This window comes from Dendropsophus ebraccatus, chromosome 12, assembly GCF_027789765.1.
Source record: "Dendropsophus ebraccatus isolate aDenEbr1 chromosome 12, aDenEbr1.pat, whole genome shotgun sequence".
NCBI classification, from domain to species: Eukaryota; Metazoa; Chordata; class Amphibia; order Anura; family Hylidae; genus Dendropsophus; species Dendropsophus ebraccatus.
In genome coordinates this window covers 82,190,584-82,217,076 of record NC_091465.1, presented here as the reverse complement: position 1 = coordinate 82,217,076, position 26,493 = coordinate 82,190,584, and the positions used below count along the sequence as shown (strand labels likewise).

Here is a 26,493-nt window from a genome sequence, read left to right as displayed (position 1 = left end):
TAGTTCAGAGAATAATACCTCATGCTCACAGAAATCCTGGAGTGCCAGATCCAGGAACATGGGCCCCGGGCTTGGACATCCAGGTGTAACTAATCCCTCAAGATTTCCTGAGAAGATTGAGCAAAGGTTCAGTGGGGTACTTCGGCTTTAACTGCTCTTTGCCACCACTAGGGATACTCATGGACAGCTGAAGGACTTCCTGAAAAAATGTTTGTAGAACATGGTCACCTTATCTGTAGTTGTTCCTTTTAGGGTTTAAGAAGCCATGCTGCTGTGAGGCTTACAAAGGAACAAACTCTATAGACTAGACTCCTAAACTACTGAACTAATCTGGACTAATCTGCTCCACCATGCATTAACAGGGATTTACTTATTTTTTTATCAGAGACTGGGCTTAGCCTCTCATTGTGAAAAAGAAACTGTGAGGTGACTCAACGTCCCATTGGTGGGAACTTTCTAGAATAAGTCTGCAATTGGCTAAAATGTTTAAAAGAAGTAAAATAAAACAAAATGTATATAAAAAAGGGACATTGTTTTAATCATGCTGACCAACTGAATACAGAGAACCTGCCAGTTTTCCTGCACTCTCCTAATTTGTTGGGTCTCCTACATTTACTTCAGATTTGGAACCTAATTTGGATTCAGAAGCGCCCTGATTTTCTTGTGATTACCAACCTAAAGGAGAACTCCAGGCCACATCTAAAAATCCCAGATGGGCAGGGGGTGGGGTGAACATAACAAAGAATCTAAACTTACCCATCCCAGTGCAGCGCCCCTGCTCATGGACCCCCGCCAACTTCCTCTACCTCACTCTCCTGTGACATTTTGTCCCATTTGGGTACTTCCCGCCAGGACGTGACAATGCAGGAAGTCAGGGAAAATTGTGAGCTGTTGAGCAGGGACTCCTATCAAAAGAAGAATTCCCTGTTCTTGTACAGCGTACTGAGTGGCTGGGCCAGGTGCAGAGTGCACAGTTCAGACAGGGACACTTCTGCCATGAGTATATGCAGAATATGGACAGCAGAGATTGTGACAAATGAAGTGTGGAGGGGGTAGCACTCCAGTTCAGGGGCCCACCGGTCCCCTAGTGGGCCAGTCTGGGCCGGTGCAGCCTGCATTTAACTGGAAGTGCTCCTCAGGAGCTCATATAGTTATATGGCAGGCATAGAACCTGATGGCTGTGTAAGCCTTTATGGAGCAGGGACCAGCGATTATTGTCAGTGCCAGGCCCCTTGGTCCTGGGAGGCCTACTTAGCAGTCATGTGGTATATCTGCCATTTAACTGCATGCACTCCTAAGGAGCCTGCATTTAACTGTATGTGCTCCTTACAGTTGTGCTCTATGCGGTTAAATGGCAGGCGTAGCACCCAGCGAACAAGTGGGCAGGACAGGAGCAGGGGCCTTGCCAAGTGCAGACGCCAGGGCCGGGACAAAGGGTAGGCAGACATAGGCGATGGCCTAGGGCGCCATCTAGTGGTAAATTACAGGGGGCGCAATTTGAATGTCCTTAAAATTTTTTTTACCAGGCTACTGTACTTCTGATGGCCGCCCCTCCGCCTCACATTCCTCCAGCGCCTGTCCTCACTCTCTCTCCCTCCCCCCGGGCAGACAGTGATCGCTCCTCCGCTCTGCCCTAAAGCAGCTGCAGGCTCCAGCCCTGCGCTGCCGAGCGCCGCCCCTCCACCTCACATTGCATCAGCAGTGTCAGCACCTGTCCTCACTTTCTCTCCTCCCCCTCCCCCAGGCAGACAGTATATCCCCCCACCCGACCTCACCCGTGGCACTGCATCCCTTCTCCACAGCTGAGGGCTCTAGTCCCGCGGTGGCAGACATCTACACACACTCCTCCTCCCTCTGCCTGGCTCTGGACCGTCTGACCAATGAGCTTCTTACTAATATGTCACATGATTTCTGGAGCCAAGGAGGAGAGAAGAGGAGTGTGGCAGGGGGAAGTAACCTGGTAAGCTGCTTCTAGATTAGGCAGTGAGGGCTACACTGAGGGGGTGTATGGAGATGTATATACACTGGGGGCTACACTGAGGGGGTGTATGGAGATGTATATACACTGGGGCTATACTATGTGAGGGGGTGTATGGAGATGTATATACACTGGGGCTACACTGAGGGGGTGTATGGAGATGTATATACACTGGGGCTACACTGAGGGGGTGTATGGAGATGTATATACACTGGGGGCTACACTGAGGGGGTGTATGGAGATGTATATACACTGGGGCTACACTGAGGGGGTGTATGGAGATGTATATACACTGGGGCTACACTGAGGGGGTGTATGGAGATGTATATACACTGGGGCTACACTGAGGGGGTGTATGGAGATGTATATACACTGGGGGCTACACTGAGGGGGTGTATGGAGATGTATATACACTGGGGGCTACACTGAGGGGGTGTATGGAGATGTATATACACTGGGGCTACACTGAGGGGGTGTATGGAGATGTATATACACTGGGGCTACACTGAGGGGGTGTATGGAGATGTATATACACTGGGGGCTACACTGAGGGGGTGTATGGAGATGTATATACACTGGGGGCTACTCTGAGGGGGTGTTTGGAGATGTATATACACTGGGGCTACACTGAGGGGGTGTATGGAGATGTATATACACTGGGGCTACACTGAGGGGGTGTATGGAGATGTATATACACTGGGGCTACACTGAGGGGGTGTATGGAGATGTATATACACTGGGGGCTACACTGAGGGGGTGTATGGAGATGTATATACACTGGGGGCTACACTGAGGGGGTGTTTGGAGATGTATATACACTGGGGCTACACTGAGGGGGTGTATGGAGATGTATATACACTGGGGCTACACTGAGGGGGTGTATGGAGATGTATATACACTGGGGCTACACTGAGGGGGTGTATGGAGATGTATATACACTGGGGCTACACTGAGGGGGTGTATGGAGATGTATATATACTGGGGGCTACACTGAGGGGGTGTATGGAGATGTATATACAATGGGGGCTACACTGAGGGGGTGTATGGAGATGTATATACACTGGATATACACTGTGGGGGCTATACTATGTATGAGGTGTATGGAGATGTATATACACTGGGGGCTACACTGAGGGGGTGTATGGAGATGTATATACAATGGGGGCTACACTGAGGGGGTGTATGGAGATGTATATACACTGGGGGCTATACTATGTGAGGGGGTGTATGGAGATGTATATACAATGGGGGCTACACTGAGGGGGTGTATGGAGATGTATATACACTGGGGCTACACTGAGGGGGTGTATGGAGATGTATATACAATGGGGGCTACACTGAGGGGGTGTATGGAGATGTATATACACTGGGGCTACACTGAGGGGGTGTATGGAGATGTATATACAATGGGGGCTACACTGAGGGGGTGTATGGAGATGTATATATACTGGGGGCTACACTGAGGGGGTGTATGGAGATGTATATACACTGGGGCTACACTGAGGGGGTGTATGGAGATGTATATACACTGGGGGCTATACTATGTGAGGGGGTGTATGGAGATGTATATACAATGGGGGCTACACTGAGGGGGTGTATGGAGATGTATATACACTGGGGGCTACACTGAGGGGGTGTATGGAGATGTATATACACTGGGGCTACACTGAGGGGGTGTATGGAGATGTATATACACTGGGGGCTACACTGAGGGGGTGTATGGAGATGTATATACAATGGGGGCTACACTGAGGGGGTGTATGGAGATGTATATACATTGGGGGCTACACTGAGGGGGTGTATGGAGATGTATATACACTGGGGGCTATACTATGTGAGGGGGTGTATGGAGATGTATATACACTGGGGGCTATACTATGTGAGGGGGTGTATGGAGATGTATATACACTGGGGGCTATACTATGTGAGGGGGTGTATGGAGATGTATATACAATGGGGGCTACACTGAGGGGGTGTATGGAGATGTATATACACTGGGGGCTACACTGAGGGGGTGTATGGAGATGTATATACAATGGGGGCTACACTGAGGGGGTGTATGGAGATGTATATACACTGGGGGCTATACTATGTGAGGGGGTGTATGGAGATGTATATACACTGGGGGCTATACTATGTGAGGGGGTGTATGGAGATGTATATACACTGGGGGCTATACTATGTGAGGGGGTGTATGGAGATGTATATACAATGGGGGCTACACTGAGGGGGTGTATGGAGATGTATATACACTGGGGGCTACACTGAGGGGGTGTATGGAGATGTATATACACTGGGGGCTACACTGAGGGGGTGTATGGAGATGTATATACATTGGGGGCTACACTGAGGGGGTGTATGGAGATGTATATACACTGGGGGCTATACTATGTGAGGGGGTGTATGGAGATGTAAATACAATCGGGGCTACACTGAGGGGGTGTATGGAGATGTATATACACTGGGGGCTACACTGAGGGGGTGTATGGAGATGTATATACACTGGGGGCTACACTGAGGGGGTGTATGGAGATGTATATACACTGGGGGCTACACTGAGGGGTGTATGGAGATGTATATACATTGGGGGCTACACTGAGGGGGTGTATGGAGATGTATATACACTGGGGGCTATACTATGTGAGGTGGTGTATGGAGACTGTATATACACCGGATATACACTGTAGGGGTATACTATTTAGGGGGTGTATGGAGACTGTATATACACTGGCTATACACTGTGGGGGATATACTATGTGAGGGGTGTATGGAGTTTGATAATTCCCCCCTAGGTGTATATATGTATATATATATAATTTTTTTTTAGGAGGGGGGGGCGCCATTTGCCTTCTCCGCCTAGGGCACCAAAACTCCTTGTCCCGGCCCTGGCTGACGCCCCCAGTGGCGGATTATAATCTGGGCGGTATGGGCGGCCGCCCGGGGCCCGAGGCTCTGGGGGGGCCCATGCCGCCCACTTTATTACTGTGCATGAGGTTACACAGCAGTACATCACTTTCGGGGCCCAGTGGATCCCTGAGTGATGTGCTGCTGTGGCGTGCTGTCCCTGGAGTCCGCGCTCCCCGCCCCCCGCCTCCAGCGCCGGATTGGCAGCAGCCGCAACCTCTGACCCCTGGCCTGACCCACAACATACATTGGCCGCCTTTAGTGAGCGGTACCTGAGGGCGCAGCGCCAGTGACGTCAACCGTGCACCGCGGCCGTCCGCCGCGGCGCCAAGCTCCTGCCCAGTATCAGCGCACAGAATTAAAACAGTCTGATGTGCTGTTTGGTGAAGTTCATAACAAACAAAAAGCACATTGGACTGTTAATTCTGGACTACTTCCCCATCATTGCTGACAGCAACTTCCATGATAAGAGTTGTACTCCAATGCTGCTAAAGGGTGATCTTTGCTCTCTTGCTAATTCATTCTGTACTTTCATATATATTGTTTTTAATTTCTGTATTTTTTTTATTTTAATACATTAAGGGTATGTTCATATCTCGTTTTTAGCTGCACGTCGGGCTACACGGCAGAAATCGGCCGACGGCCACATGACGGCCACAAATGAGCAGAACACAGTCACATAATGACTCCGTCCTGCTCATTAAAGTCAATGTGGCCGTCATGTGGCCGTCGGCCGCACATCGGGCTGCACAGCAGCATCCTTTTTTCACTGATTTCTTCCGTGTAGCCCGACGTGCGGCTAAAAACGACATATGAACATACCCTTATACGTGTTCAGTAATTACAATGGTGTTAATGGTGTTTTGGTGTGAAGTATTAATTCTTAGTTACAGTGGGGTAGGGGGGCCCAAGCTTGGTGAACAGCCAGGGGCCTATGGTAAAGTTAATCCGCCCCTTGACGCCCCCCCTAACTTTGCTTCTGATTCATAAATTTGAACCAAATGTGATTTGAGTTGAATCAATCTTTAGTTACATTGTATCAGCATAGACAATCCACTGTAAGCCAAAGCGTGGCACTATGACCTGTACCTGAATCTGCTACAATGTTTCAGTGCAGGAAAAATCTGAACTCCAGCCTGTATATCTCACAGGATTGTCTAACCACAACCGGAACTCCATTGCTGAGGTGCCTATTAGGTCTGTATGAATTAGATGTAAACAGCTAGGCATCTGTAACTTATACTAAAAGTTACAGAACAATGGCAATGGTAATGCTATATATATATATATATATATATATATATGTATGTATCTGCAAAGAGTTGCCGAAAATTATATCTAATAATTAGAGATGAGTGAACCGGGTTCAGGTTTCAGTTGATCCGAACCCCAATGTTCGGCATTTGATTAGCTGGGGCTGTTGAACTTGGATAAAGCTGTAAGGTTGTCTGGAACACATGGATCCAGCCAATGACTATATCCATGTTTTCCACATAACCTTAGCGCTTTATCCAAGTTCAGCAGCCACCACTAATCAAATGCCGAAAGTTCGGGTTCGGATCGACTCGAGCATGCTCCAGGTTCGCTCATCTCTATTAATAATATGACTCACCAAAAGTGAAAGCTGTGTAAACGGATGTGCACACTTGTTTTGGAGGGCAGATCACACTGTTGTCCGAGCATGTCCAGGATGTAAAAGACCTGCACTCTATACACGAGAGAGCGTCACCTAGAGAGACATCACACAGCGCAGAGATCAGTCATCAGGTAATGTTACTAAGATCAGATGTATAATCCTCATCACACATCAGGAGGGAAGAGCTGTCCTACAGGGATATACTGCTCTGTCTACCAGGTATAGAAGTGTTAATATTGAAACACATTATTATTATTATTATTATTATTATTATTATTATTATTATCTTACTTGTTGCTATAAGAGCTGAGAGGAGACTCAGGATCCCGGTCAGGGACGTCATGGTTCTGCTCCTGTAGACGGATCCTACTGTGAGATGGATGGAAACCTCGGTTGTGACTTCCTAATCTGGAGGCTTTTTTTCTTTGGGACGTGGGAGGATCTTCTCACTAAGGAATGAAACTGACAACAGGAAATACTAAGAAATTAAACGTAATTTATGTTTTACTTACCACCATGATACAAGGCAGAGCCAGAAAGAAGCTTATAGTGTGCTAAGTGCTGAATATCAAGCCTGCAAATGCTTAAATAGAAACTAACAGCAGATTAGAAGCTTCTAGTATGTTTCCATAGGACCGGAGACACTGAGGATGAAGGCCATTTTCTTACAGTATGTTTATGCCCAGCAGGTGCTTTTTTTTATTAATCTTCACTTTCTTCAAAGTGTAAATGAGATGTTTCAGTGAACTAGGGGATGGACGTCCCTCCTCAGTCCATTGTTCTGCCCCAAGGGGCGCCTGGTGTTATAAGCTAGGGCAGATGGCATGTACCACTTTGGCACATGTTACGGTGGCCTGGAGTTGTACTGTGTGTGCCCACCCCTGGATATACTATAACCAGCCAATAGTTAAAAAGGTTCAAACTTTTACTTGTAGAAACTTCTTAAAGGCACAGTACACAATAGAATAGTGTCTCTTGAATAGAGGTGTGATACAGACAGTTTGGAGCAGGGCCGGCATCAGCACCCTGCTTACCTGGGCAAGTGCCGTGGCCCACAGCATCCCTAGGGGCCCAATCCCACCAGGGCTGCTTTCATTCCACACTCAGACTGGGTGGTAGGTAGGGAACATTCACCTCCCTGCTCAGCCAGACAGTGTCTCCTCCGTGCTGTAGATCTGCCTGCTCTGCACTCCCTGCACCTTTCTACCCTGGCCTAGACCTGGTTAGAGGAGGCCAGAGCAGCAGAGAAGCTCAGCTCTCAGGCCAGGAGACTTGTGAGTATACAAAGGGGAGGGGTGGGGTGGGGCATGTTACTCCCCAATTGGTGCAAAACTATAACTCCAATCATGCACTGCTAGCAGGACATGATGGGAGTTATAGTTTGATAACAACTGAAGAGCCACTTATTGGGAAACAGTGATTAGTGAGACTGTATATTTAGTGTGGTGTTCTCTGACATATAACTTTCCAATTGCAGAAAAACTACAACTCCAGTCTGACACATTTAACATTTAACTTTTCTTAGACTTGAGCTTGACTTTGACAAGTGATGGTGACAATGGGCTGTCTGCAGGGGAGATTATAGGTTTTAGTCACTTTAGAGACACTTTCCCGCTGGGTCTGAAAAGGAGGGATGACCTTAGGGGGTCATGGGGGTGTGGCCTAAGTCATAGACCTTGGGGGGTGCACCAAAATCTGAGAAATCTGACACACTGCAAGCAAAGTAATAGTTGGTCTAATCTTAGGCTCCGTTCACACTGATCAAAATTGGCATCCTCCGTGTCATAATGGGAGTCTATGGGAGGCTCGCGCGGCTCATCTCTCCACTCTGAAGAATGAACGTGTTGACAGGAAGGCTGGCGGGATTCATCCGATGAATGGAGCTGTTATTCTCAATGGGCGTCGGACTCATCTCAGCAGCGCGCGCATCGGGCTTCAGACGGGGATATCTCAGTCCCGGGACCGGGTCCAGGAACGGGACTTGGCGAGATGGGGTAAGTATCTGGGGCTCTAGCGGGGGGGGGGGGGGGGGGTCGGGCGGCACGGGGGGTGACAGATTCCCTTTAATAAGGCTGAGATCACAATTCCACACTGATAAGGCTGAGATAACACTGCCATAGGCTCTGTATAAAGTCTCTGTCAGCAATTGATTCCCAGATCAGATCCCCCGTAACAATGTGACTGATCTGTAGGACCCAGTAATAATGGCAGTAGTAATGTCTAATATTAACCCCCCCCCCCTGTAGTCAGTAATAATGCCCACCTTCCCCAATAATAAATCCCTCTTCCCTAGTAATAATGCCCACCTTCCCCAATAAAAAAAATCCCTCTTTCCTAGTAATAATGCCCCCTTCCCAACAATAACAACCCCTGTGGCCAGTAATAGTGCCCACCCTGTAACTGGATGCAATGCCCTCTGTAGACAGATATGCCCCCTTTAGACAGAAAGGCCTATAGCCAGGTATGCCCCCAGGAGCTAGGTATGGCATTGGTGTGTCATAGTGCTGTTCCTCTGTTATTCTTCCTGGAAATCTTGGAATACATTGATCACAGGGTGTTAGGGCCTTATTACACAGAGAGATTATCGGCCAAATAGGCAGATATTGCTCTGTGTGATACAGACAGTGATCAGCCATAGAAGAGAAACTCATTAGCTGATCGCTGTCTTTTAAACATGTTTAAAAATCATCGGCTGCTGATCACGTATCCCAGCCCCCTGATTAAATGGAATTTATATATCCCAATCATACCCCCACTCTCCTCCCCCATTTAAGTGATTACACTGCAGTTACATCCAGGGACTCACAGGTGATGTTTTCAGCACAGTCCTCACCTCTATACAAAGTCCCCATGTATTATCCCACACAGTAATAGTGCCCACTCTTTGCCCATATAATAGGCCCTCACTGTGCCCCTCGTGGTATACATAGCCCCTTTTGTGACCTCATATGTTATATATAACCCCTCTGTGTCCCCATATAGTGTACATATACCCCTTCTGTGCCCCACATATTTTATATAGGCCTCTTCTGTGCCTCCCATATGGTGGTTATATGCCCCATATAGTCTTTACATTCCCCCTCCAGGGGCGGACATAGACTACAGAGGGCCCCTGTGCAAAAAATGTGCTTGGGCCACCCCATAACATAATTGTACTGCCACCCTTCTGCTTTAAAGGTACACACACAGATGAATGATATGTTCTCCCGAGTATCTGGGACATGTGCCCTGAATTCTCGTGAGGGCCCTACAGCACAGTCATCATGGTGCACTGGAGGAGCCTCTGGTGGGCCCCGTTGTCTGTGCTGTCCTGCAGTCGGAGCAGGTTCCAGCATTGAACTGATGCTGGAGACACTCAAACAAACAGTAAGAAGTAACATGTTGACTCGGTCCCATCCTGCACTGATCTGTATCTGTGACCACAACAGCCTTGTGAATAATAACTACAACTCTCAGAATGCCCATGCTCTCAGGGTATGTTGGCAGTTGTAGTTTCTTGACTTGTCTGTTCATATGTACTTAAACTCCCAGCATAGAGTGCATAGGGACAGGACTTTATTTAGGACAAGTGTACGGGTATGATAGTCTTGACATATCACCATACATATCACCACATATATCACCATACATATCACACCATATATCTCCATACATATCACCATACATATCACCACATATGTCACCACATATATCACCATACATATCACCACATATATCACCATACATATCACACCATATATCTCCATACATATCACCATACATATCACCACATATGTCACCACATATATCACCATACATATCACCACATAAATCACCATACATATCACCACATATATAACTATACATATCACCACATATACAACCATACTTATCATCACATATATCACCATACATATCACCACATATATCACTATACATATCACCACACATATCACCACATATATCACCAAACATGTCACCACATATATCAATACACATATCACCATACATACCACCACATATATCACCATAGACATGACCACATATATCACCATACGTATCACCTCATATATCACCACATACTGTATATCACCATACTTATCACCATACATATCACCAAATATATCACCATTCATATTACCATACATATCACCACATATATCATCATACATATAACCATACATAACTCCCCATATATCACTATACATATCACCACATATATCATCATTTATATCACCACATATATCATCATACATATAACCATACATACCATCACATATATCACTATACATATCACCAAATATATCACTATACATTTCACCACATATATCACCATACATATCACCATATATATCACCATACTTATCACCACATATATTACCATACATACCACCACATCTATCACCATACATATCACCATACATTATACCACATATATCACTATACATATCACCATACATATCACGACAAATATCACCATACTTATCACCACATATATCACCATACATATCACCACATACAGTATGTCACCATATATATCATTATACATATCACTACATCTATCACCATACATATCACCACATTTATCACCATACTTATCACCACATATATCACCATACATATCACCACATATGTCACCACATACATAGCCATACATATCACCACATATATCACTATACATATCACCACATATATCACCATACATATCACCACATATATAACCCTACATATCACCACATATATCACTATACATATCACCATATATATCACCACATATTTCACAATACTTATCACCACTTATATCACCATACATATCACAACAAATATCACTATACATATCACCACATATATCACCATACATATCACCACATATATCACCATACTTATTACCACATATATCACCACAAATGTCACCACATATATCACCATACATATCACCACATATGTCACCACATATGTCACCACATATATCACCATACATATCACCATATATGTCACCACATATATCACCATACATATCAACACATATATCACCATGCATGTCACCACCTATATCACCATACATATCACCACTTATGTCACCACATATATCACCATCCATATCACTACATCTATCACAATACATGTCACCACATATATGACCACATATATCACCATACATATCACCACATATATCACTATAGATATCACCACATATATCACCATACACATCACCACATATATCACCATACGTATCACCTCATATATCACCACATATATCACCATATTTATCACCATACATATCACCACATATATTACCATTCATATTACCATACATATCAGCACATATATCACTATACATATCACCTCTTAAATATCATCATACATAAAACCATACATACCACCCCATATATCACTATACATATCACCACATATATCGTCATACATATCACCACATATATCATCACACATATAACTATACATACTATCACATATATCATTATATATATCACCACATATATCACTATACATTTCACCACATATATCACCATACATATCACCATACTTATCACCACATATATTACCATACATACCACCACATATATCACCATACATATCACCATACATTATAGCACATATATCACTATACATATCACCACACATATCACAACATATATCACCATACTTATCACCACATATATCACCATACATATCACCATACATATCACCACATATATCACTATACATATCACCACATATATCACCATACAGATCACCAGATATATCACTATACATATCACCACATATATCACCACATATATCACCATACATATCACCACATATATCACTATAAATATCACCACATATATCACCATACATATCACCACATATATCACTATACAAATCACCACATATATCACCATACATATCACCACATATATCACCATACATTATACCACATATATCACTATACATATCACCACATATATCATCATACATATAACAATACATACCACTACATATATCACTAAACATATCACCACATATATCCCTATACATTTCAACACATATATGACCATACATATCACCACATTTATCACCATACTTATCACCACATATATCACCATACATATCATCACATATGTCACCACATACATAACCATACATATCACCACATATATTACCATACATATCACCACATATGTCACCTCATATATCACCATACATATCACTACATATATCACCATACATATCACTACATATATCACCATACATGTCACCACATATATCACCATACATGTCACCACATATATCACCATACATATCAACACATATATCACCATACATATCACCACATATATCACTATATATATCACCATACATATCACCACATATATCTACATAAATATCAACACATATATCACTATACATATCACCACATATGTCACCACATATATCAGCATACATATCACCACATATGTCACCACATATAGCACCATACATATCACCACATATGTCACCACATATATCACCATACATATCACTACATATATCACCACATATATCACCATTGAAATTACCATACATATCACCACATTTATCACTATACATATCACCACATATATCATCATACATATAACCATACATACCACCACATATATTACTATACATCTCACAACATATATCACCATACATATCACCAAACATATCACCACATTTATCACCATACTTATCACCACATATATCACCATACATATCACCACATATGTCACCACATACATAACCATACATATCACCACATATGTCACCACATACATAACCATACATATCACCACATATATCAGCATACATATCACCACATATATCACCATACATATCACCACATATATCACCATACATATTAATACATATATCACCATACATGTCACCACATATATCACCATACATATCACCATACATTATACCACATATATCACTATACATATCACCACATCTATCACCATACATATCACCACATTTATCACAATACATATCACCACATATGTCACCACATATATAATCATACATATCACATATATCACCATACATATCACCACATATATCACCATACAGATCAGCAAGTATATCACTATACATATCACCACATATATCACCACATATATTACCACACATATCACCACATATGTCACCACATATATCACCATACATATCAACACATATATCACCATGCATGTCACCACCTATATCACCATACATATCACCACATATGTCACCACATATATCACCATCCATATCACTACATATATCACTATACATATCACCACATACATCATCATACATATAACCATACATACCACCCCATATATCACTATACATATCACTGCATATATCATCATGCATATCACCACATATATCATCACACATATAACTATACATACCATCACATATATCACTAAACATATCACCACATATATCACTATACATTTCACCCCATATATCACCATACATATCACCATACATTATACCACATATATCACTATACATATCACCATACATATCACAACATATATCACCATACTTGTCACCACATATATCACCATACATATCACCACATATGTCACCACATACATAACCATACATATCTCCACATATATCAGCATACATATCACCACATATATCATTATACATATCACCATACATATCACCACATATATCACTATACATATTACCACATGTATCACCACATATATCACCATACATATCACCACATATATCACTATAAATATCACCACATATATCACCATACATATCACCACATATATCACCATACATTATACCACATATATCACCATACATTATACCACATATATCACTATACATATCACAACATATATCACCATACTTATCACCACATATATCACCATACATATCACCACATACAGTATGTCACCACATATATCATTATACATATCACTACATCTATCACCATACATATCAAAACAATTATCACCATACTTATCACCACATATATCACCATACATATTACCACATATGTCACTACATACATAACCATACATATCACCACATATATCACCATACATATCACCACATATATCACCATACATATCAACACATATATTACCAGACATATCAACACATATGTCACCACATATATCACCATATATATCACCACATATATCACCACATTTATCACCATACATATCATCACATATGTCACCACATATATCAGCATACATATTAACACATATGTCACCACATATATCACCACATATATCATCATACTTATCACCATACATATGACCATACATATCACCACACACATCACCACATATATCACCATACATATTACCATACATATAACCACACATATCACCACGTATATCACTATACATATCACCCTACTTATCACCACATATATCACCATTCATATCACCACATATATCACTATACATATCACCAAATATATCATCATACATATAACCATATATACCACCACATATATCACCATTCATATTACCATACATATCAACATAAATATCACCACATATATCACCATTGATATTACCATACATATCACCACATATATCACCATTGATATTACCATACATATAACCACATATATCACCCTACATATCACCACATATATCATCACATATATCATAATACTTATCACCATACATATCACCGTACATATCACCATACACATCACCACACACATCACCACATATATCACCATACACATTACCATACATATCACCACACAGAGCACCACATATGTCACCATACATATAACCATACATATCACTACATATATCACTATACATTTCAGCCTACAAATAACCATGCTTTTCACCACATATATCACCATACATATCACCACATATAACACCGTAGATATCACCACATATATCACTATACATATCACCACAAATATCACTATACATATCACCACATATATCACCATACATATCACCACATATATCACCATACATTATACCACATATATCACTATACATATCACCAAATATATCACCAAACATATCACCATATTTATCACCATACTTATCACTACATATATCACCATACATATCACCATACATATCACCACATATATCACCATACATATCACCACATATATCACTATACATATCACCACATATATCACTATACATATCACCACATATATCACCATACATATCACCACATATATCACTATACATATCACCACATATATCTCCATAAATATCAACACATATATCACTATACAAATCAGCACATATGTCACCACATATATCAGCATACATATCACCACATATGTCACCACATATAGCACCATACATATCACACATATGTCACCACATATATCACCATACATATCACCACATATATCACCATTGATATTACCATACATATCACCACATATATCACTATACATATCACCACATATATCATCATGCATATAACCATACATACCACCACATATATCACTATACATATCACCACATATATCACCATACATATCACCATACATATCACCACATATATCAGCATACATATCACAACATATATCACCATACATATCACCAAATATATCACCAAAAATATCACCACATTTATCACCATACTTATCACCATATATATTACCATACATATCACCACATACATAACCATACATATCACCACATATATCAGCATACATATCACCACATATATAACCATACATATCACCACATATGTCACCACATATATCACCATACATATCACCACATTTATCACCATACATATCACTACATATATCACCATACTTGTCACCACATATATCACCATAGATATCACCACATATATCACCATACATATCACCAAATATATCACCAAACATATCACCACATTTATCACCATACTTATCACCACATATATCACCATACTTATCACCACATATATCACCATACATATCACTACATATATCACCATACATGTCACCACATATATCACCATACATATCACCACATATATCACTATACATATCACCACTTATATCACCATAAATATCAACACATATATCACTATACATATCGCCACATATGTCACCAAATATCCAAATATATCTGCATACATATCAGCACATATGTCACCACATATAGCACTATACATATCACCACATATGTCACCACATATATCACCATACATATCACTACATATATCACCATACATATCACCACATATATCACCATTGATATTACCATACATATCACCACATATATCACTATACATATCACCACATATATCATCATGCATATAACCATACATACCACCACATATATCACTATACACGGAAATGCAGCCCCCACACCCCTAAATAATGAAGGACAACAGTTGGAATAAAAAGGCCGTGGCACTTTATTATGGGTAAACACAATAACAATGTTAAGCCCAATCAATAAATAAATAAATAAATAATAAATAAATAAGTAATAAATACCATACTCAGGGCTTAACGATAAAACCATGTCCGCCCGAAGGCAGGGCGACAATACCCCCCACTAGTAAAGTGCCACGACAAACTTGACTTTAATAAATAAGGGAGGGAGGGCGGGAGCAGCAATCTTCTTCTCTCACTCCACGCCGACTGAGCAGCGCAGGGCAGGTTCCCATATAAGTACTGCTTGAATTCTCCCTCACAAACTTAAGAGCCAATCACAAGCGCGGGCAGATAGTTATTTTTAGCTCTCCCTTTTCCCGCACATTTCCCATGGCCAATCACAGTAGGGTCTGTTGCTGGCCAGAAGTCCACACACACCTGAAAGATAAAAAAGGGGGGGGAGGGGAAGAGAGCACAAACCTGACAAGAACAACCGTACCTAATCTAACACTAACAACAATAACTTTACCATAAGGGGATGAGGGGCGCAATTCCGTGTGTCCCCCTTTGATAAAGGGGGGCCCTTTCACGGAAATGCAGCCCCCACACCCCTAAATAATGAAGGACAACAGTTGGAATAAAAAGGCCGTGGCACTTTATTATGGGTAAACACAATAACAATGTTAAGCCCAATCAATAAATAAATAAATAAATAATAAATAAATAAGTAATAAATACCATACTCAGGGCTTAACGATAAAACCATGTCCGCCCGAAGGCAGGGCGACAATACCCCCAAAAGCCCGGTCAGTTTACTGACCGGGCCCCCCTTCCAATCGTGCCACGGCACCCAAATCCACCATGGACTGGAAATGGGCATTTAAAATATCTGACCCAATGCAAGATAGATGCACTGAGTCAGACCAATAAAAGCCAGGGACATATCCTTCCAACTCTAAATGCCTGAAGGATAAACCTCCTAACGAGGTGATGAATCTGGATACAGCATAGTTAATTCTCTTTCTGATTTTCTCATGGAAGTACAGTCCTCTCTTTATCCAAGCCAGACGGGGGATAATTTCAGAAAAAATTAGAATACATTTAGGAAAAATGCACTTGAATAGAGATAGGTCCCTCTTTATTTCACATAGCAAATCAAGAGTCTTAACCTTTCCTATGTCATTACCCCCGGCATGTATAATTAAGATGTCCGGAGGAGGCAGAGCAGCGGCTAAATTCTGAAGGATGCAATATAAATCCCTCCACCGGAGGCCGCTATATCCAAACCATTGAATCTCGAATTCATCTCTGTTAAAACTGAGGTTAGCCCCATATGTGCGCTGCTCCGCTCTTTTAGCAGCCCATACTACAAACGAGTGGCCCAGAATCCAGACCTGTTTTTTACCGCCTAGGAGAGAAAAGAGAAATTAACTACAAAACTAAAGCTGGCCTAATATACAACTTAAAACGATTAGAATCCCAACGGCCCAACCTCCTGATCAACTGTTCATCTAACCCTGCAGAAGCAGCCTCAGTAGCTGCACCTATGCGAAAAGAGTGACTGGTGAAGCGCAGATTACCCAAACCCAAATTAACTAAACATAATCTAAGTACTCTGTTGAATTGATACCGGGTTACAAAAGACAGGTCCTCATGAATAAAAAGCACACCATCAATAGCAGGTCTGATTGCTAGATATGAACTTAGACACTTGATAGGACATACCTCAGAACCAGAAAAAGCATTAATACGCAGAACAGAACCCCTACCCAGCTGATCTGTCTTAGAAAACCTAATCAAAACACTCAAAATACCAGAGGAAATAGAAACATCCGACAACAATAAACCAGAAGGGGAGATTTTGCTAAAAGATACCAACTCACCCAACCTAAAAGCACCGAAAAAGGCCAGAGAGAACAATGCTTGAAATAAAACGACTTCAAAGTCAGAAGAACAGACTGACACCAAACTACCATGTAATTTTAACAGAAGATCAACAGTAATAGGACGACGAGCGTCAGGTGAAACCCGCCCTTTCTTATATCCCTTTAAAACCTGCTTGACAATGAAAAAACCAGAAACACTGCTGAAGCCAAATAATTTAAGGAAGAAAGAAACACCAGCCAACATTTTTACAATAGCAGAATGTGAAAGATGTTTACTAATCAGCATATTAACAAATGCTAAAGTCAACCAGACATCGTGCTGCAGATAATGCTCCTGTAAGGACAAGCAAAATACCTTCCATTGAGACCATGCGGCTGAGTAAGCAGCCCATGTGCGCGGAGCTACTGCGCTTCTAATGAGCTGAGCTGTTACTCCAAGATCAGGGACCACAGATGACTTGGACACGCTATGCCCTCCACTTCTGCCTCCGGCGCCAGACGCCTGAAATCTGTGAACTGACCACGAGACAGTGCATCAGCTATGGTATTTTTAGACCCTTGCAAATGTACAGCTTTAAGCCAAATATTGCATGACATACAATACAATACTATATGCCGTAATAACTTTACCACCATAGGTGATTTAGATGACAAACAATTGATTGCGTAGATTACACCTTTGTTGTCAGATCTCAACAGAATACTTCTATTACTGAACTCTCTACCCCAAATGACTAAGGCCACTAACACAGGGAACAGTTCCAACAAAACGATATTAGAACAAACACCTGCCTGAACCCATGCATCAGGCCACGGTTCAGCAGACCATTTACCAGCAAAGAAGGCGCCATAGCCATGCGCGCCAGCAGCGTCAGTGTATAATGACAACGCATCCGCTTCCACAAATTCGGGTAAAAACACAGTATGCCCATTAAAAGAGGACACGAACTCTAACCACATGCTCAGGTCCTCTTTTAAAGGTTTAGTAAGACGGACATGAGCACGGGGGGACTCCAGACCCGCAGTAGCTGCGTACAACCTTTTAGAGAAAACCCGCCCCATGGGAATAACCCGCACAGTAAAGTTCAGGAGCCCTAAAAGAGACTGTAATTCCTTCAATGTCACCTTGCTTTTTAATAACATACGCTCCAGTACACCCTTCAGTTTGAACAATTTCTCAGGTGGCAAACGGAACTCCATTTTTAAAGAGTCCAGAGTGATGCCCAGAAACTCCAAACAGTGACATGGACCAACCGTTTTGTCCTCCGCCAGTGGGATACCAAAAACCTTGGAAAACCAATTAAAATTAGACAGCAAATCCGCACAAGCGGAGGAGTCAGAACGGCCAATAAACAAAAAATCATCTAAATAGTGCACGACAGCGCCCTCTGGTACGCTGTCGCTCACTACCCAATGAAGAAAAGAAGCAAATGTCTCAAAATAATAACATGATAAAGTAAAACCCATGGGTAAACAGCAATCGAAGTAAAACATATTATCAAAATAAAAACCGAGGGAGTTAAAACCGTCTGGATTAACAGGGAGCAAACGAAATGCAGATTTAATATCACACTTGGCTAAGTATGAGCCCACACCAAACAATCGTAGCACTTTGACAGCATCAGATAGAGAAGCATAAGAGACAGAGGCTAGAGATTTATCCGCATCATCATTCAAAGAATAATGCAACGGATAAGATAAGTGGTGAATCAATCTAAAAGTCCCGGGTTCTCTCTTAGGGACCAAACCCAAGGGGGAGATACGAAAGTCAGGAAAGGGGGGTGCGGAAAAGGGGCCCGCCACCCTCCCCTCCAAAACTTCCTTTCTTATTTTTTTCTTGACTATATCCTCATGTATAGAAACTGACTTTAGATTATTGATAATAATACAACCTTTCCCAGAATATGGTGGGACATCAAAACCTATAGCGAAACCCTGAACAATTAAATTAGCCTTCTGTCTGTCTGGATATTTGTCTAGGTACGGTAACATTTTTTCCAGTTTCACTGGAGTCGATGCTTTTGGCCAGCAATTCTTTTGTAGAGGGCAGCCCCTGTCCAGCTTGTGCAGCTCGCTTGAAACATCGTGACATGGAGTGCTGACCGCCACAAAAGGAACACTCGTGGCGATAGCGACAGTTGGAGGCCCATTTACAGGATCCCTCATTAAAGGCAAAACAAGTGCCCTTACGAAAAGTACCCTGCACAGAGGCCGGTGGTTTGGAGGCAGCGCTCCTCTGGGGTAACATCAAACTCAGCCATAGGCCTACATCTTTGTTTCCCCATCTAAGATTAGGGTGTACAGTAAGCTTCTGTCTAAATGCCTCATCGTAATAAAACCAGGCCATACCGCCGAAGCTGCGGTACGCCTCTAGAATGTTGTCCATATGTTGAAATAATGCAGAGCATAACTCTGGACGTTTCTCACCCATGACTGCACAGTATATAGCAAAGGCATGTAACCAATTAAATATGTACCGGGGTGGTTTCTTTCTATCATCTTCAGACTTATCCTCAGTTTTTTTAACCGCTACTTCTCTATTAGACGGTAACAATGACAATAAATCAATGAAGTCACCACGCCATATTTTATCCTTTACATTTTGCTGCAAATGAAAACCCAGTGGGGAAACTTCGCAGGCTAGAGCCTCTTTAACACAACATTCTGGCACACCAGCACTCTTTTCTATCACTGGCGTTACATTAGAAGCAGAGCACTCTAAGCCTGACACACTCACATTAGGGGCAGCACTTGAACTCTGAGACCACACATTTAAGAGAGATGGGTTACTAGGCAAACCCTTTGCCACTAGGGCGCAAAACTGTCTCACTGCATCATTGTTAACTAAGGCAGACATACTAACAGAAGGGACAGGACCCACATGAAGATTCTCACCCACAGCTGCTGACTCTGCTGCACCTCCGTGCTGTGGTGTATGGCTGTCACTGCTGGGCTGCTGTGATGACTCATCTCTGTGTGCTGGAGATCTGTGCCGCCTCCTGCTGGAGCTGCTGCCATGACGACGATCCCCACGGGCCCGAGACTCTTCAGGAGGGGGGGGGAGGGACGGGAGCTGAGCCAGTTCTCTTACTGCTGCTCCTCCTCCTCTTCTCAGGACGTTCCCCATGTCTGTTCCTGGATCGATGATGCCTCTCAGCAGGGGCATCCGCTTCCTGCTCAGCCGGATCTCTAGGAGGCAGTATCCGACAGATGACCCTTCTCGATGGCCCCGCCTCTTCCTCTTCTGGTCTGGCCTCAGCAACTGTAGGCACCGGTTCCTGAAGGCATCTACGCAGCCATGCCTCTCCGCCTGCTCCCTCAGCCTTCCTCAGCAACTCAGCCAGAAGATTCTCCATCCCGGCGATTACTATCTCTTGCAGCCAGAACCGACAGGTAAGACTGCTGCCCCGCCGCTGCCCGGAGCCTGCTCTTTCTCAGTGAACTGGCTATGCTAATAAGCACCACACCGTCACAAGTTAGCTCCTTTACAGTGAGCTGCGCTATGCTAATAAGCACCACACAGACACAGGTCAGCTCCTTCACAGGCAGACAGCAGCAGCAGCAGCAATCTTCTTCTCTCACTCCACGCCGACTGAGCAGCGCAGGGCAGGTTCCCATATAAGTACTGCTTGAATTCTCCCTCACAAACTTAAGAGCCAATCACAAGCGCGGGCAGATAGTTATTTTTAGCTCTCCCTTTTCCCGCACATTTCCCATGGCCAATCACAGTAGGGTCTGTTGCTGGCCAGAAGTCCACACACACCTGAAAGATAAAAAAGGGGGGGGAGGGGAAGAGAGCACAAACCTGACAAGAACAACCGTACCTAATCTAACACTAACAACAATAACTTTACCATAAGGGGATGAGGGGCGCAATTCCGTGTGTCCCCCTTTGATAAAGGGGGGCCCTTTCATATCACCACATATATCACCATACATATCACCATACATATCACCACATATATCATCACACATATAACTATACATACCATCACATATATCACTAAACATATCAGCACATATATCACTATACATTTCACCCCATATATCACCATACATATCACCATACATTATACCACATATATCACTATACATATCACCATACATATCACAACATATATCACCATACTTGTCACCACATATATCACCATACATATCACCACATATGTCACCACATACATAACCATACATATCTCCACATATATCAGCATACATATCACCACATATATCATTATACATATCACCATACATATCACCACATATATCACTATACATATTACTACATGTATCACCACATATATCACCATACATATCACCACATATATCACTATAAATATCACCACATATATCACCATACATATCACCACATATATCACCATACATTATACCACATATATCACCATACATTATACCACATATATCACTATACATATCACAACATATATCACCATACTTATCACCACATATATCACCATACATATCACCACATACAGTATGTCACCACATATATCATTATACATATCACTACATCTATCACCATACATATCAAAACAATTATCACCATACTTATCACCACATATATCACCATACATATTACCACATATGTCACTACATACATAACCATACATATCACCACATATATCACCATACATATCACCACATATATCACCATACATATCAACACATATATTACCAGACATATCAACACATATGTCACCACATATATCACCATATATATCACCACATATATCACCACATTATCACCATACATATCATCACATATGTCACCACATATATCAGCATACATATTAACACATATGTCACCACATATATCACCACATATATCATCATACTTATCACCATACATATGACCATACATATCACCACACACATCACCACATATATCACCATACATATTACCATACATATAACCACACATATCACCACGTATATCAACTATACATATCACCCTACTTATCACCACATATATCACCATTCATATCACCACATATATCACTATACATATCACCAAATATATCATCATACATATAACCATATATACCACCACATATATCACCATTCATATTACCATACATATCAACATAAATATCACCACATATATCACCATTGATATTACCATACATATCACCACATATATCACCATTGATATTACCATACATATAACCACATATATCACCCTACATATCACCACATATATCATCACATATATCATAATACTTATCACCATACATATCACCGTACATATCACCATACACATCACCACACACATCACCACATATATCACCATACACATTACCATACATATCACCACACAGAGCACCACATATGTCACCATACATATAACCATACATATCACTACATATATCACTATACATTTCAGCCTACAAATAACCATGCTTTTCACCACATATATCACCATACATATCACCACATATAACACCGTAGATATCACCACATATATCACTATACATATCACCACAAATATCACTATACATATCACCACATATATCACCATACATATCACCACATATATCACCATACATTATACCACATATATCACTATACATATCACCAAATATATCACCAAACATATCACCATATTTATCACCATACTTATCACTACATATATCACCATACATATCACCATACATATCACCACCATATATCACCATACATATCACCACATATATCACTATACATATCACCACATATATCACTATACATATCACCACATATATCACCATACATATCACCACATATATCACTATACATATCACCACATATATCTCCATAAATATCAACACATATATCACTATACAAATCAGCACATATGTCACCACATATATCAGCATACATATCACCACATATGTCACCACATATAGCACCATACATATCACACATATGTCACCACATATATCACCATACATATCACCACATATATCACCATTGATATTACCATACATATCACCACATATATCACTATACATATCACCACATATATCATCATGCATATAACCATACATACCACCACATATATCACTATACATATCACCACATATATCACCATACATATCACCATACATATCACCACATATATCAGCATACATATCACAACATATATCACCATACATATCACCAAATATATCACCACATATGTCACCACATATATCACCATACTTATCACCATATATATTACCATACATATCACCACATACATAACCATACATATCACCACATATATCAGCATACATATCACCACATATATAACCATACATATCACCACATATGTCACCACATATATCACCATACATATCACCACATTTATCACCATACATATCACTACATATATCACCATACTTGTCACCACATATATCACCATAGATATCACCACATATATCACCATACATATCACCAAATATATCACCAAACATATCACCACATTTATCACCATACTTATCACCACATATATCACCATACATATCACTACATATATCACCATACATGTCACCACATATATCACCATACATATCACCACATATATCACTATACATATCACCACTTATATCACCATAAATATCAACACATATATCACTATACATATCGCCACATATGTCACCAAATATCCAAATATATCTGCATACATATCAGCACATATGTCACCACATATAGCACTATACATATCACCACATATGTCACCACATATATCACCATACATATCACTACATATATCACCATACATATCACCACATATATCACCATTGATATTACCATACATATCACCACATATATCACTATACATATCACCACATATATCATCATGCATATAACCATACATACCACCACATATATCACTATACATATCACCACATATATCACCATACATATCACCATACATATCACCACATATATCAGCATACATATCACAACATATATCACCATACATATCACCAAATATATCACCAAAAATATCACCACATTTATCACCATACTTATCACCATATATATTACCATACATATCACCACATACATAACCATACATATCACCACATATATCAGCATACATATCACCACATATATAACCATACATATCACCACATATGTCACCACATATATCACCATACATATCACCACATTTATCACCATACATATCACTACATATATCACCATACTTGTCACCACATATATCACCATAGATATCACCACATATATCACCATACATATCACCAAATATATCACCAAACATATCACCACATTTATCACCATACTTATCACCACATATATCACCATACATATCACTACATATATCACCATACATGTCACCACATATATCACCATACATATCACCACATATATCACAATACATATCACCACATATATCACCATATATATCACCACATATATCACTATACATATCACAACATATATATCCATAAATATCAACACATATATCACTATACATATCGCCACATATGTCACCAAATATATCTGCATACATATCAGCACATATGTCACCACATATAGCACTATACATATCACCACATATGTCACCACATATATCACCATACATATCACTACATATATCACCATACATATCACCACATATATCACCATTGATATTACCATACATATCACGACATATATCACTATACATATCACCAAATATATCATCATACATATAACCATATATACCACCACATATATCACCATTCATATTACCATACATATCAAC

At 41.1% G+C, this 26,493-nt stretch overlaps 1 protein-coding gene across 1 annotated transcript in view; it reads right to left on the bottom strand.

Moving 5' to 3' along the window:
• LOC138769024 (uncharacterized) overlaps positions 1 to 26,493 on the bottom strand; it is a 40,582-nt gene that overhangs the window by 5,518 nt on the left and 8,571 nt on the right. The window contains exons 2-3 of the mRNA XM_069947182.1: positions 6,810 to 6,980; positions 6,495 to 6,611 (exon numbers count right to left, since the gene is read on the bottom strand). Coding sequence (XP_069803283.1) covers positions 6,495 to 6,611; positions 6,810 to 6,861 — 169 coding nt within the window. The 5' untranslated portion in view covers positions 6,862 to 6,980. The remainder of the gene's footprint in view (positions 1 to 6,494; positions 6,612 to 6,809; positions 6,981 to 26,493) is intronic.